General features: G+C 35.4%; 1 protein-coding gene across 1 annotated transcript in view; it reads left to right on the top strand.

The window, feature by feature from the left end:
* Positions 1–16,254, top strand: part of SPEF2 (sperm flagellar 2) — a 74,039-nt gene that overhangs the window by 32,970 nt on the left and 24,815 nt on the right. The window contains exons 18-26 of the mRNA XM_062512794.1: positions 349–542; positions 1,989–2,116; positions 2,214–2,352; positions 6,705–6,842; positions 9,140–9,300; positions 10,188–10,362; positions 11,159–11,318; positions 13,299–13,400; positions 14,995–15,133. Coding sequence (XP_062368778.1) covers positions 349–542; positions 1,989–2,116; positions 2,214–2,352; positions 6,705–6,842; positions 9,140–9,300; positions 10,188–10,362; positions 11,159–11,318; positions 13,299–13,400; positions 14,995–15,133 — 1,336 coding nt within the window. The remainder of the gene's footprint in view (positions 1–348; positions 543–1,988; positions 2,117–2,213; positions 2,353–6,704; positions 6,843–9,139; positions 9,301–10,187; positions 10,363–11,158; positions 11,319–13,298; positions 13,401–14,994; positions 15,134–16,254) is intronic.

Genomic DNA, 16,254 nt, shown 5'->3' with positions numbered 1-16,254 from the left:
CCAGGGTCACACTTGCTTTCTTCCAGTCCTCAGGTGCCTCTACTGATCTCCATGGCCTTTCAAACATGATCATGAGCTTCCTGGCTATGATGTCTGCAAGGTCCCTCAGCACTTGTGGATGCATCCTGTGAGGGCCTTTGGATTATAGATGTCGAGTTTGTTTAGGTGCTAGCTGATCCAAACTTTCTTGATCATTGCTGATTTAATGAGTATATTTTTGATGAACAACACCTGAGTAATGAAACAATGAATCTGTTCCATTATTTTGAGCCTGTGAGAGTAGCAGAAATGTCTGTTTATTGATACTTAAAATACATTTGGAAGTACTAATTGTGCATTCATATCAAGGGTCTGCTGAAGAAATAGTACCAGAAGAAGAAAAGGTTTTACCAGTTACAGATGAAGAAGAGGTTTTACCAGTCACAGATGAAAAAGAAAAAGTTTTACCAGTTACAGATGAGCCCCCTCCCTCTCTTGAGACACCACTACCGATTGAACCAGGATCCAATGAATGGATTTATGTAGACGAATCACTTCCCCAGGTACACTAATTCCCAACTGACAGTCTTAAATATCAAAATGTTTATTTTTCTTAGCATTTCATGTATATCCTACCTAAACCTTTTTCCATCACTGCATGTTGATTTTTTCAATATTTTTCAAGAAAAGGTATGCTATTACTTTCTGGTAAATATACTAAGAACAGTTACTACTAAAATACATAAAATAAGGAATCATACTTTCAAATTTATATACTTTTTTACTTCTTTGCAAATATGATGAAGAACACAGCTGCCAAAACAGTAATACTTTTTACTCTTTTGAAATACTAAAACAAACTTCCTAGATCACTTTTCTTTCTCTGACAAGGGTAAGTTGTTGGTCTCATACAAAGAGTAAGAATGGGGAGAATGTGCACTAATATGGTAGTATATTCTCCTATATATAGTAGTATATTTCTCCTAGTATATTTTTTTCCTAATATTTTCTCCCCAAGGACATCTTCTCAGATTCTAGTGATCTGAAATTTAAGGGTTTTCTGAAATGGCTGTCTATCTGCATCTTGTGTTTAGTAGCTCTCAATGCACTTTTCTTCTATGATTATGTTTTTTAGGTGGTTCAGTAGCTTTTTTGAAGCCATTTACTTTTTGTTATCTGTGACATAGCTTGTATAGTTATGTTAATTCTGAAAAAATATTTCTGTTTCTTCGCTTTAAACTATGATCTGGCTTGGATCATGTGGTAACCCTAATTCCTGGTGACCCTAATTCATATATCGAGAGATACAATGAATAATTCTATAGTCAGCCTCGGAGGGCTTTAAAGATGTGACAAGCATCTCTTAAATGTTCCTTTTGCTTAATGTTGCTTTTGTTCTCCATTCCAGTTATAATCTGTTGTAGTTATTCTGTAAGGTTTTTGAGATGAGAGGCTGGGACTGCATGCAGTTTTTGAGATGAAATTTTTTCAAAGGTGTACAATGATGATTTGAAATTTGTTCTGTAGTTGCTTTCCTAATGTTTACCAGTTTTTTTGTGTTAACTGCAATCAGCTTACATATGCTGGGTTTCCTCTGGCCATGGCCTTTTACATTTCATGACAGTCTTTCAGTCACACATCACTTCTGCTACACTAGGCAGTCAGCTTAGATTTTCTTGAGCTGCAACAGTTACGAATGACCAAATTTTCTTACTTCAGTGCTCATTCAGTATCATAACGTACTTTATGAACATATCTGAGGCAACAGATACTGGAATATTCTGCTGGAATTTCCCGTTCTTTTAGACACTTACCACTTTTTCCCAAAGAAATTCACAGGATATATGTCATTACAGTGTCTGTAATCAGCTGTAAACCAAAAGAAATACATAGTGGAAAAATAAATATGATTTCCTGAAATAATATTTTTGTGTATTTGCTAATGCTACAGATAAATGAATTACCAATAAATAAATCAATTAATTTTGATGTTTTTAAAAAATTCACAGGAGATAATTGATTTTTTAGTACCTTACTGGGAAATGGTAGAAAATACCTATGTGAATACAATCAAAACTGTACTTAGATGTCTAAGGGATGAACAATACTCTATAATTCATTACACAGCAGATATTAGGTAAGTAAAAATAGTATCTTATTACACTAATATTAGAGTTATGTGTTTTACATGGTGTGTTCTGTAACCCAAAAGTTGTTTTTACCATAATTTACAGAAAAAATTTTCAAGATTATTTGAAACGTCCACATCATAAGCAGGAGTTTGTATCTCAGTGGCAAACAGATTTTAATTCAATTGCTGATGACTTGCAAGATGATGAAGAAACAAAAGCTGAACTACACCAAAAGGTTACTGTAAGTAAATGACAGAATTTACAATATACCCTAGACAATTATTTCTTTGTATATAAGCTTGATGTAACATGAATTATATTATTATTTACTCCTTTCTTCCTCTTTATAGTTCTTCTTAAACAATGTCATTTCCTCTTGTGCATAATGTGTCCTTTAAAATTATTCCTCTGTTGTTTGGCTATAATTTTTTTACATCTTTCTTTGGTGTTTTTGGTTACACTGTGATATTGTGGTACACTGTAAAATAAATATTTCTCTGCTTTCTTTTTCTTTACATTTTGTATTTTTCTGAGATTTTAAATTGGATATTTCTATCACAATCTAAAAAATCTTGGCAGTATTTTATTTTTTCTGTAAATTATATATGATGCTATATGCATTCTAAAACTGATTATTACAAAGTACATAGGATTTCTTGTGATGTTTTGATTCAGGTAGATCTTTTTGAGGTCATGTCCTGAGAGTTCTTTTTCACAAAAATCCATAATACTAAATGTCATAACAAGATCAGAACCAGATTTAGCATAAGCCAAAAGTAAATCTATCATTGAATTTACCAGATTCCATGTCAGAACAGACATGATTTTTAGTTAAGTGGTGTCAGGAATGGTCCCGAAAAAGGAGAAAAGAATACTGACAACATTTTTAGTTGAAGGGAACATTTGAGGAATAATGGATTAATTAATCTGAGATGGAAAAAGTGCTGGACCTCCTTGTCCATCGAAATTTTCAAAGAGAATGAAATAGAGGACTGAAAAATTGTCATCCATATTCCTAATTTCTACTGAATGGAATTATAAAAATAGTGGAATTACTCTGTCCTATATTTTAGAAAGATAAAATTAAAATATTTGGCCTTTTTCTCGTAACAGAAATCCAAGTTTGACATTGTCCAGTTCCAATTTATACTCCCATATGATGCAGTGAAACTCAGATACTGTGACAAGCCTAAGCACTTCGGCGTGAATACATGATTTTCAGAATTATTTTTTAAAACGACCCATTCACCCCTTGTGAATCCCAAACCTGTGGGTAATTGTGAAGAGGTCTTCCTCTATGCTTTTAAAGCCATGCTCATTGTATCTCCCTGAATGAATTCTGTCAGCTATCCTTCCTTGCTGTTAGAAAGAAAGAGGAAATGAAGAGTGACAATCTTCATAATGTTTTTTCCTCAAACTCACAGATTCCTCAACACTTATCTAAGCTGGACCCTTTCTAAAACACTGAAATGTACCAGCTGTAATAACAAATTACTCTGGTATCAACTGGGAAGTGTAAAAACCACCTCATTTTGTGATGTATGTAAAATTCCTTAAAGGTCCAAAGCCCAGAGGGCAGCCAAAGCTTTGGCCTGATGTTGTGATTTAACCCCAGCCCGCACTTAAGCCTCATGCAGCCACTGAGCCCCACCAGTAGGATGGGGGAAAGAACTGTAAAAGTAAGAAGCTTATGGGCTGAGATTAAGCAGTTCAACAGGAAAAGCACAAAAGCTGTGCACAGAAGCAAAGCAAACAAGGAATCCATCCACCACTCCCCATGGGCAGGCAGGTGTTTGGCCATCCCCAGGAAAGCTGGGTTCAGTCACACATAGTGGTGTCTTGGGAAGATAAACACAACCTCTCCCAGTGTCCCCCCTGCTTCCTTCTTCTTCCTCTGTTTTATATACTGAGCATGGTGCCATAGGGTGTGGAATGTCCCTTTGGTCATCTGGGGTCAGCTCTCCTATCCGTGTCCCTTCCCAGCTTCCTGGTACCCACAGCCCCCTTGCTGGTGGGTGGGGTGAGGAGCAGGAAGGACCTTGTCTCTGTGCAAGTGCTGCTTAGCAGTAATGAAATCATCCCTGTGCTACCATCACTGTTTCCAGCATAAATCCAGACCATAACCCATACTCACTGCTCTGAAGAAAATTAACTCTTCCCCAGTGAAAACTAGGATGCATCCTAAATATCAAAACACAGAATTACTGTGGATAAAATACACTTGAGCAGCATATCTCTGTCTGTCTTCCAACAATTTCTCCAGATTCTCTCTCCTTGCATTGCTATCATTGAGTATAATCAGTTGCTTGCTATCACTACTTCTCTTGTTCCAAATAGGAGAGGACTGAGCAAATGCATCCATTTTTAGGTTTTTTTCACCACTTTTCAAGAAAAGAAGGAGAGAGAAGCTGCCTCATTGTGAAAAGAAGAGCAGTGAGAGAGGAAAAGAAGAAACTTGTAAAACATGCTTTTAGCTTCTGCCAGAGGAATATACCTCACTGTAGCCCTCTGCAGTTTTCTCGACTGCTTACAGTAAATCAGTCCTGTGGCTTAAATGATATGAAGACAAAGAGTAAAATCTTTCTTGTTACATGTTTAAGAAAGATGCTTGAAGGAGCTGTGCATCAGTTTGTACAAAACATTAGTGTGGTTTTTTGTGTGGTATTGCATTTATGTGAAAGTTTTCTGTGGCAAAGGGTCTGCAGAGGTGGCTTCTGTAAGAAAGCAAGACAGCTGTGAGACAGAAGTGAGAAAATGTGAGAAACAGCTCTTTGGTCACTAAGGGCACTGAAGAAGGAGGAAGAGGAGGTGCTGCAGGCACCAGAACAGAGATTCCCCTGTGGCTTGTGGAGAAAGCCATGGTGATACTGATTGTTCCACGGAAGCCCATGGAGGATCACAGGGAAGCAGATCTCCACCCTGCAGTCCATGCAGTCCACCTAGGCTGCATCAGGTGGACATGCTGTGAAGGAGCAGCAGCCCATGGAGAGCCCAACCACAGCAGATTCCTAGCAGGAGCTGTGGCCCATAGAGTATACACACTGGAGCAGTACAGTCCTAAAGGGCTGCACACACAGAAAGAATCCACATGGGAGTGGTTGTTGAAGAACTGAAGCCTGTGGGAAGGACTTGCATCAGAAAAATCTATGAAGGACTGTATTCCGTGGGAAGAACCTCACTCTGGAGCAGGGAAAGACTGTGAGGGAAAGGAGTGGCAGATAAAAATGTATTATGAGCTCACCATAATTACTGATTCCCCATTTTCCCTGTGCCATTTAGGAGGTAAAAGAGTCAGGAGTGAAGTTAAGCCTCAGAAGAAGAATGGATGGGGGAAAACTGGTTTTAGTTTTGTTTAATTTCTCATTATTCTGCTGTGATATTAATTGGCATTATATTAAATTAATTGCCCCAAATTGAGTCTGTTTTGTGTACGATGGTGAGTGATCTCCTCATCATTATCTTGATGCATGAACTTTTCCATCGTACTTTCTCCCCCTTTCCAGTGAGGGGGAGTGATAGAGCAGTTTGGTGGTCAGCTGGCAGTCAGTCAAGGTCAACTCACCACTGCCAAAAGATAAGTCATATGCTTGATTTATTTTTCATCCAGTAGCATATTCTTATGTGCATATTCTACAACGTGAACAGCCATGAATATCTGATTCAAGCCTGCCCCTTGGCTACTTTCTAGCCATCATTGATGTGTTAGGTAGCCCAGGGACTTCCCTGTGGCTTTTGTCCAATTGAGGACAAGTGGATTTAGTTGAAGTGTTCAGACAGGGGGAGAGAAACAGAATCTGACATAATAGGTTGCAACCAAGACCTGGTGAATATGGAATCACCATGAAGTGTTTTAACGGAAGCCTAAGCTTCTCTCCTTTTCTTCCATCCCAGAACAGGTCAGGTAGGGTAGAACTGCATGGAACCAGAGACATCTCATCTTGCCCTACCTTGGTGCTGTATTTAACAGCGCTCTTCTCCTGTGGCCTCTTACACACAGTGGCCTGTCATGCTATTTCCATGCAGAGATGGCAATAGGGAACAAATGGATTGCATAATGTTTTATGGTCAGTAGGCCCTGAGTGCTGTCAGTGAGCCTCATAGTCCTATTTGACATAGTCACTAGCTGAAGAGCCCTTAATTAAAAGAACATTAGAGAAAAGCAGTGTGAAAGCTACTCAAATTTGAAAAACACTTGAAATCTGACACAATTTTCTCAGTATTTTTCATATTACCCATCTCCTGAGAGTACTATTCTTAGCATATTAATTAGCAAACCATTCAAGTGGAAAGTTGTTGGTGCAGTTGGGAACTTAGCCATTCATAGTTTCATATTTGTCTAGCTTAGGTAGATCATGTCTGCCTGAGGAAAGCAAGGCAGCCTGCACACTGAACTCATATTTTTGTGTTCTTCTCTCTAGCACACTTGTGAAAAAACTTTGTCATCGCTCTGTAGGCATGTGACCTGACCAAGTGTTGATATTTATAATAGTAAAGGAAAAGCTCCAGATAAGAATTTGCCCTACACATAGGGGAGAAAAAGAAAAAAAAAGTTTTCTTTCATAACTAGTTACTATACTTGATTTTGTGCTTTAGGACCTAAGAGATCTTCTCTGGGACATCTGTGACAGCAGAAGGGAAGAAGCAGAGCAGGAACGTATTGGTATCATGAATGAAGAATGGTTACCAGATCGGAGGGGAATTGCAATGAACCATTTCTTTACACTTATGCAGGTATGGACTGCTACAATACACCTGAGAGAAATTTCTTATGGTTGGCTCCAAATATGTGAAGGATTAAAAATTAGTTAAGTAAATGTTAATGTGCTTTCTGAAACAAGATACTTTATAGACAAAGTTAGGAGACAAAAAGTTGATGACATTCCATACATTTAACTTTGGAATGCAAAAAAGATTAAGAAAAATACCATTCTTCTTGTACAACCCCCAAAACTTTCAGACTCTGTTATATACTGCTACTTTTTGCAATTTTATAACTCCAGTGAATCATCTTGAGTTTTGTGACAGAAATGCTACAACTCTTTATCCTTCTGTGATCATATTAACATCTCCTTTTAATTTATGAATTACATCATTCACTACTTGATGTTATAAGTATTTCCCATGTCTCAAATTTATTTCACTTGTAATTTCACTGAGGTGGCTTGAAATTTTATCTGCTGACCAACAAAAAGAAACCCCAAAAAATCCAATTATGTTTTAAGATTGAGATGTCTATTGCTGCTGTTGCTCAAATATAACCCAACTTTCAGATATGTAACTTTAAAGTTTTCAAGAGTCCATTCAATCCTGCAGTAAAGTAAGATTTCCCTGTTATTGCTGTTCTAGGTGCATACATTTAGTTTAGAGCTGTATTGGAGTATTCTAGACTAGACTAGGCTAGACAGACTTTTCTGCAAACTGAAGTGACCATTCTGTGAAAATTTTGTCGAATTTAAAGAAGACAATGAAATGAAAACAGTGTTTTAAACACATGCCCTGTGATGCTAACTTAGCTGAAAAAGGCAGACCTAAGCAGTTTTAGGGTGGGCTTTCAACCCTTTAAATTCTCTGTGCTGTTTTATATGTTTAATAAAAAAGGGATCTACTCTCTTATCTCATCTGAGTATTGTGGTAATTCAAGAAAAGTTTGTGAAATAGTCAGTGCTATAATAAAGACATTGTTGACTTTGTTTTCAAAGAATCTACATAATGGCCTAAATAAAGAGTTTGGGCCACTCAAAATATCAAGTAACTGCTGACTATCTGAACCTAATTGGTTCTGTAACTAGGGTATTTATAGACCTGAATATTTAAAAAATCCATCTTGAATGATATTCATAAAGGAGACAAAGTTATAATACAGAGCTTAAGTATTTTATATTCAGTTATATCTTTGCAATCCTAGTTCTAACAGAATTTCATGGGCATGTGTGATGGAGTTTAGAGGAGATTCGCTATGAATCCATTTTGATCTGTCTTGTGTGGATATGCACAATAACACTTTAAAATTGCTAACATGTATTAACCATATGTAAGCTTTTGTTTTAATAAAGGAAAATCTAATAGAAGACATTACTTCTTGCTTTATTTATTACATATTCCCCCAAATAAATGAATTACTAATCTTCAAACTACGGGACTAAAAATATAATAACTGTAACTTTATGTAATGACTATTCTTTTTAGAAGCAGCCAAAAATAGGCTTGTTATTCAGTTCTCCATTTGTGGGTTTTTCTGTTGGAAGTTACATGTATTCCCCAGGTGGCTCTGTAACTATGTAAACACATAAATTTGTATGAATGCCGTTTTATCAAATTTCATTCCTTCTTTCTATGTACACAGTTATACTAGAAGATATTTCCTCCTTAACTTATGGATAAGTGCTGGTTTACACCACAAGGTTTTATCCTTTGTTTTGTGAATGTGGTTTTGTGCATTTTCCCATGAATATTTAGTACTGTTTTGTCAGTTAGAAACTAACACCATACTGTATCAATAAATCAAAACATGACAGGTGTTAAATGTTTCTTGAATCTTACTTGATTTCTTCTGAGAGGATTCACACAAGAAGATCTTCATGTCACTTAGGTGTTCAAAGTCTGCTGATTACTTAGGTCCCGAAAAACTATATAACTTTTAAAATTTTCTCCATCACATAACCCTTTTTATTTTATGCTTTTGAGACTTTATTTCTTCTGAATAAGAAGATCTATGTGATTTGTCAGCACTAGTATATTAGCTACTAGGAAATATGTATACATCAAAATATATTGTAATTAAATGTAATGCATTGAGCATTATTTATTGTAAATAGCTAGGCTACTGCCTGGAAATGACAGTGTGAATACATTATAGATGCAATTAGAAGTATGCAATCAGTATGCTATAAATTTTAAAAGAAATATGACTGTATTTCTTGCTCTCCCTCAAACTCTTTAAGATTTAGAATTGTTTCTGTTAACATGTGATAACAAAAATTTGTTCTGTAGTATGTTGAGTTGCAATCTCTTTGTCCTTTCTTCTTGAGGTTGAACTGGATCGTTTCCAAGATACAAAGAGACTTCTTCATGACTATTATAGGGCAATGGAAGGAAAAAACCCAACAGAAGACACCCAAGATTTTACTAGAATCCCATTGTTAGATATTATTAATGGAGACCAGAAGGAAAATCAAGACAAATCAAAAAGGTAGAAATGCAATGTAAAATTATACAAATATGAACAAATAGAATGTACTGATAGATTTTTGGAGTATATGGAATTATATGTGTGTATATTTCAAAGGATGGAGAAATAAGAATTTTTTTACCAAGGATTATAGTCAAATGATGAATCTTGCATTTTTTTAGAGGTTTCATTAATCCCTCATTTTTTACATATTTACCTGTATCATATTCATTAATGCATCACTGAATTGGAAAACTTTTAAAAGCTGCCTCAGGAGGAGATCCACTATTATAGAAATGTTTCATTCTTTCCTTTGTGTTGCTGATAGTTTACAGCATAATCCTCACATATGCAAGGTAAAGTATTGTGGTGGAACATTAGTAGGTTTAAAATTTGTGCCAATAAATAAAATTAAAGGTTATAAATTTTATGTAAATGTAAATATAATTAATTTTTACATAATAACAGATGTAAATCAAAGCAACCTACAAAGATACACCACACCAAATGCTATATTAAATGATGAGGGTTACCACCTGATACTTTCGCAATATAGAAAATGCTATCAGTAAAAACACATGATTTTTAAGCTTAATTAGAGTGAATTTAGAAATTATCTGAGTACTAAAACTGTGTCTAATGCACGTGGAATTCCTCAGCAGATCACATTTGATGTAGTTTTATCCATCTGTTACTATTTTTTAGCTGTTACAGTTAAACTGGACAGTTTTCTTGCCATACACACACCTCATCACTTTTGGTCATAAGGAAAGTTCCTCCATTTTTTTTGTTTTGCTATTGCAATTGTTGAAAATAGCATTTTCATTCTCTCAGCATATTCTCCAATGTACATACTAACACATTTTATAAAACAGTATGTAAATTATTCCTTACATTTTATTTTTGAGGATTCCTCTGGTTTCTTGGAGAGTGCCTTCAGCAGGTAATACTGAGTCAGAAAACAGGAGTCAGCAGGAGAGTCTTAAGGATAAGAATTCTGGAAATGAAGTGACTGCTTGCAGGAATGATGAAAATCTTATTATTGATACATGTCAAACAGCAGTAACAGCAATATCAGATATGGTATGGAATGTTTAACTTAAAGATTTCTGGATTGTACAGTCAAAGCCCCCCCATTCAGTAGGCAGCCTAAACACATCATCTTTGCACTGTGTTTCTCAGTTTCATATGTCTTGCTCCACCACTGGTATTTCCATTGAATGTGCTTGCAGTTCTGTTGGGAAAATGTTGGAGTCTGTGTTTTCAGCACCTCCATATTTATAAGTGAGCCTTTCATTCCATTACTGAGAAATATTTCAAATGTTGCCTCTATATATCTTCTTCCATGATGAACTCTTCTTTTGTCCCTCAATAGAAGTGTGAGAAGATGGACAAGTTTAATACTATGATGCAATGTTTGCTCAAACCTTTCACATGTTCAGACCCTGTGGTTACATTTTTTTTTCTATATAGCTAAAAGTAATTTAGGTGAGCTTTTCAAATGGTTAGTTTCTAGGTTAGATTGTTGTTTTCTCTTTGATAATTTAAAATAAATTAATTTCTGCCCCCTTACCAGGTAACTCTAGGCTTGCTTTATGTACTGTTGATTCTAGCTTTTCTAACGTTTTCCTCAAGCACAGGCAATGACTGTACAGGAATGCAGGAATTAAACTCAGTATGTCTCTGTCTTGTGTTTTTGCTGCAGAATTTTATTTTTAATAAATAATCAAAATTTAACCAATTGGTTAAAGTATCTCCTTTATTTTTTTTAAATCTATCTACTTCTCGTCAAGTACTTTCAGCAAGTATAGACTGTTTGAAACAGTAGTTACACAGTGCTGATACTGTGTACTGTACTATGTGTGTCTGTGGTGTCAAGGTAACGGCTGAAATAGAGTTTAGAGAAATGGAGGAGGAAAAAGAACATCAGCAAAAGCAGAAACCTTTGAAAGCTGCACAGAAACAACCAGGCAAAGCAGCTGGGAAAGATACCAAGGCTGCCAAAAAGGCATCTCCCAAATCGACTCCTAAAAAAAAAGGTATTTAAAATGCAGGCTTTGTTTTAGCAGTGCTTGAAATTACTGAAATGTAAATATATGAATAATACAGAAATTAATAATCTGTGACATTAATTTGTGACATTAATTTCTCTTTCAAAATGTCAAATGTGACACAGTGTGAGAAGCTGGTAGTGAAAAAGGAGGGAAAAGGCTTTTGAATGGCAATTGCATTTATTTATATAAAAATATAGTCATTATATGTAGAAATAAATATTCTAAATTCTAAATATTATTTTTTCTTCATGTTCTGTAGTGGAATGGAACAGTTAAAGCTAGTTTATCAAGTTAAATAAAATTCTATTAAATTCTCCCTACTTGACAGCTGAAGTCCTAAAAAAGAGCAGATTCTTATTGAGGTAGGTCTTGCACATAGACCTGGCAAGAACCTGTCCCACCAAGTGGTAACACAAGATTTATTTGTAAGAGAGAAAAACAGGCAGTATGCTGGAAGAGATTGTGGCATACAAAACTGTTTATACTTTTTCTCACAATTATTTCCTTTTGCAGGTAGTAGTTTATGTAATATTCACCTTTTGTCTGCAATATGTCATCATTTCATTAGCAAGTGAGGCCTGTAGCCTAAACTCTTGTGTCTTTTGTTAAGACATTCTGTATAGCAAAGGAGAGGTTCATGCCCTGTGGGTAGGGTAGGGTAGGGTAGGGTAGCTTGTAATTTAGCTATTCCATTTCCAAATGAGAAAGCTGTAACTGCAGAGTTATTGTGCATAATACAGTTGTCTTTTTTCTTTGACAGAAGTTTTATTTGCACTGTTCTCAGTTCTCTCTCTGGTTATTCCTGCCCATACAGAGTCAACAAAAGCATAGTCTTGTAAATACTTGGCCAGTTTGTGAGTCCCAGGGAGCCTTAGGCTTAGTTTAGTATCTCATTTAGCCAAGAAAGTAGCAGATTTTCAGACTTTTGGAAAAGTTTTGTGATAAAACTCCGCAGCTGTTGCATGCTAAGTGGATAGTTCAGAGTTTGTGGATTGCTTCTTGGAACCGAATTTTTGTTCAGACCTGAAATCACAAAACCAGAACTGCAGCTAAAAAGCTCTGTGTTCTTCCTAGTAGAAGATGAAGTAAGAATTCATGGATTTGTAACTGAAGTATTGACTTTGATTTAATTTCAAATACAGTGTTCCTGTAACATGAGAACGCCCTAGGACAGAACTATGGGCTGGTAACAGGGTGATACAACTTACTACATGTAGTTTTATCACTTCTAGAACTGACCATTTGTTTTACGTTGACTTAATGTATCATGCAGATATCATTATATCTTTTTCTGTAACATCTCCATCTGCTCTTCTTCTAGGATAAAGCAATTATAAATATTTTTATATTTTTCAGTAATAGTCAAAGTCGTGTGGCTACAGAATTCCATGCAGTCTCTAAGAACATGATAAAATACCTTTACAATATCTGTTCATAGATAAGTAGGTCCAAACAAGGTGGAAATGCAGGTTTGAAGGAGCATGAAATAAGAGATCTTTTTTTTTTTCCCCTATGTTTTTAATAGCATAGTTCTTTTCACTGCTTTAATGGTAACTACTACCATAACATTTTTACTCTAGTTTGTTATACTTGAATTTATTCCAGAAGAAACAAGTATTATTCAAAAGACATTTATTTATGTTCTGATTGTGATAAATTGGTAGATACTAGAGTCAAAGAGGATCTGACCATCTAGGATCAAACAAGAGGCACACTTATTCAGTCATGGTTTTTCATTCAGAAATACATTTCAGGATGTTATTTAACCGAAGTTGTATATCCTGGGGTATTTTTATGCAGTATTAACCTTAGCATGACTTGCAGATGTAAATCATATTTGGCAGCTAAGTATTCACCTTTGCATTCTCATAAATGGTTACATTAAGTAAGCTTAAAAATGTTATTTTTCATGATACACAAACTTACAGGCAAAGTGCAAAGACTGAGAGGTCTGTTTTCCTGCAGGAGCAAAAGCCACTCCAGCTCCTATCGACCCAGAAGAAATAAGGAAACAAGAATTGGCACTTAAAATAAAGCAAGAGTATTTCAGTGCCTTGAAACATGAGGGTATGTTACTGTTCCATTATTTATATTGGTAGGCGATTGTTATTCCTAATTTCATTAGTGTGCTAGTCAATACTAACGAGAGACAGTAGGCAAAGTGGATGGATAAGAAAGAAAAAGAAGGAGAGACAGTCATGTCTAGAGAAATCAGGAAATATTTTTAATGTGGTAATCATCAATCATTCTGTGGTAAATATACTGAAGGTAGTAATATGATTTTCATTCCTTTTGTCTTCTGTTTCATTTAATCTAATTTGTCATGAGTAAGCAAATATTCATCCTGAGAGAGAAGGTTCTGGATAAGTTGCTAACTTCAATATCCAATTTAATTAGATTCAGTATTTGAAATGTTTTGTTCTGGGAAAGAATTTCTTGGCAGTTGCATATTTCATTGATATTTTTCTCTGATTCCCTCCTCTTCAAGCAACTTGGGATTCAAGCAGTAGGACATAGATTTTGTTTGTTCTTCCAAACTGCTTTATGGACAGAGTCTTCCAAAACCTACATATTGTTCAGTCATTCTCTCTGTTTGTCTGTCTTACCCAGTAACTTTCAAACTAAATGGTTCATTTCAGCCAAAAGACGTCTGTAGAAAAGAAGTCCCAAATTGAAGATGGTTTGAGAATTTAAGATAGGTTTAGACTAGAAGAAAAACTGTTTTGTCATTAAAGGGAAAATAGAACCCAGCTTTTACTGATTCTATTTGGCAACATTTGGCAAGCCCATCATTGTATGGTACCTTTCTGGTGGGAGAACTATTGTGTAGCATTTTATTATGAAAGATAGAGGGCAAACAGCAGTTATTGAACAAACCACAAATTCATAAGGCTCCTTTAGAGCCAGTCAGACCAAATGCTTGTACACCTATGTCTTTCAACATGATTTAATACAAAAGCAGTTCAAGAACAAATATTCTAAGATTCTGGGGTAATGAGAAGAATAGTAATAGTAACTGCTCAAAGATGAATTTTAGTGATTCATTAACATGTATTTTTTTTCTTGACATTGCTTCATTTTCATCCTGTATTTAAGAAAAAAAGCCAAGAACCTAAGGAATGCTGAACATACAGAGCTGTATTTCCTGTTTGCACAGGCACATAACTGGTATTTGAGAATCATAGTTTTGCTTTCAGCTTTGTTATCCAGTTACCTTTTGGTAACTCGTGGTTTTCATTATACAGATACAAAGAGTCTAGCAAAGGCACGAGTTGTGTATAGTTGCAAAGTTTTTAACATTGATTTCATATTTAATTTCTCTGTTGCATCAATGTACCTTGCTTTTTATTCTGCTAATGTTAAGAGAGCAGCTTTATCTAGTCATCTGTGCAGTACCTACCTCTGAAAATACAGGGAGACAAAAAGTGTCATGCACTTACCTCTGTGACATAGTGATAGCAGCTGCTCAAAGAACATGTAGAGAAGCCACAATTACAGCAGGCTTGACTGTACTACTGAAAGGTGACTAGCCAGGCAGCAAGAATCCTCTAAGGTACTTTTAGCTAAAAACAATTAAATATGCTGAATTTTTGGTGCTTAGACTGAGAACATTCCTCACATTTTATAAATGTTATTTATTAAGACTTTACCATTTAAACAGAGGCAGCCACAAAATCTCGTCTAGAACTTATAAAAGAAAAAGCTTTAGCATTTCTTGAGGATCTAAAATTTAAAGCAGAAGAGGCTTATAAAGATATGGAAATGTGGCTTGGATCCACCTTCTTGGAGGAAAAATCAAGGTAACGTATCAATTTTAAACAGGATTTTTTTTTCATTTTTTTAATCTAGACTAAAAATTTTTAATCTAAAAATTTTTTTAATGCTAGTAAATAGAGTTGTTTCTGGAGACAGAAGTAGTTTGGAAAAAAATGTCAATAATAATAGTTTCATTTAGTTTTAACTTAGAAACCTGAGTGCTAGTAACTCATTTCTTGGCTGATTAAAAGGTTCTGCTTGTAGCTGTAAAGGTAATTATCATGCTATGCTATTTTTCTAGTCTACAGGTTTAGCAGATTAGTGAGCAGACAATCAGTTATTCTATATTAGTAGAATGCTCTCTATCATTTCTGTAGCTTCTATAACTTTGGAGTGTGGGATTATTTTCTTTCCTGTTTTTTACATGCACTGGAAAATTCCACCTATTGTTCTTACCACCACATATTATGTTTCTCAAAATTGTTTGAAGGACCATTAAAAAAAAGAGTTCTTCTTTACAATTTTTCTGTCCTAGTAAATAAAATGTACTTGGGATTGCTATAGCACATTAGACTATCTGGCATAAAATGACCAGTCTGCCAATATGCCAATTCTGGCACAGAATGACCACAAATAGCCCTGTATCATTAAAGGCTCTTCCTCTCTAAAGGAAAGGAGTAACTTTGCCCCTTGTAAAGTATTTCTGGCCTATACTAACTTTTGAATCATAGCTGCGACAGTGCTGCTTGATCTACATCAGGGTGTGACCAGGAAGAGAGGTATAAATGGAGGATGTGAAGGCCTTAACTTGCAATAGCTCAAAGAGGCAAAGCCTTTTCCTTCTAGCCAGTTTTATTTGCTCTCCTGACATGTGCTAACAAAGATGTAGTATTTATAGAATATCATATCCTTTGACCTGACACTCCAAGCCAAGTCTGTGTTTGACATATAGACAGCTGATATCTTTTCCTGTATAAATTGCATTCAATGCACTTATATCATCATATATCAGTATGCTAGCCTAGAAATTACTTTCATGTTTTTCCATCAGGTCTCTTCTGTGTCTTAGATCTGACTTGATATAAATTTCTGACTACAGTCAAAAGATTTCTTGCAGCCAGAGGAGGAGTAGACTTCATAATGATTTTGGTAGTTACAGAATTAA

Source organism: Cinclus cinclus, chromosome Z (genome assembly GCF_963662255.1).
Source record: "Cinclus cinclus chromosome Z, bCinCin1.1, whole genome shotgun sequence".
In the NCBI taxonomy this organism is placed as follows: domain Eukaryota; kingdom Metazoa; phylum Chordata; class Aves; order Passeriformes; family Cinclidae; genus Cinclus; species Cinclus cinclus.
This window is presented reverse-complemented; position numbering and strand designations above follow the sequence as displayed.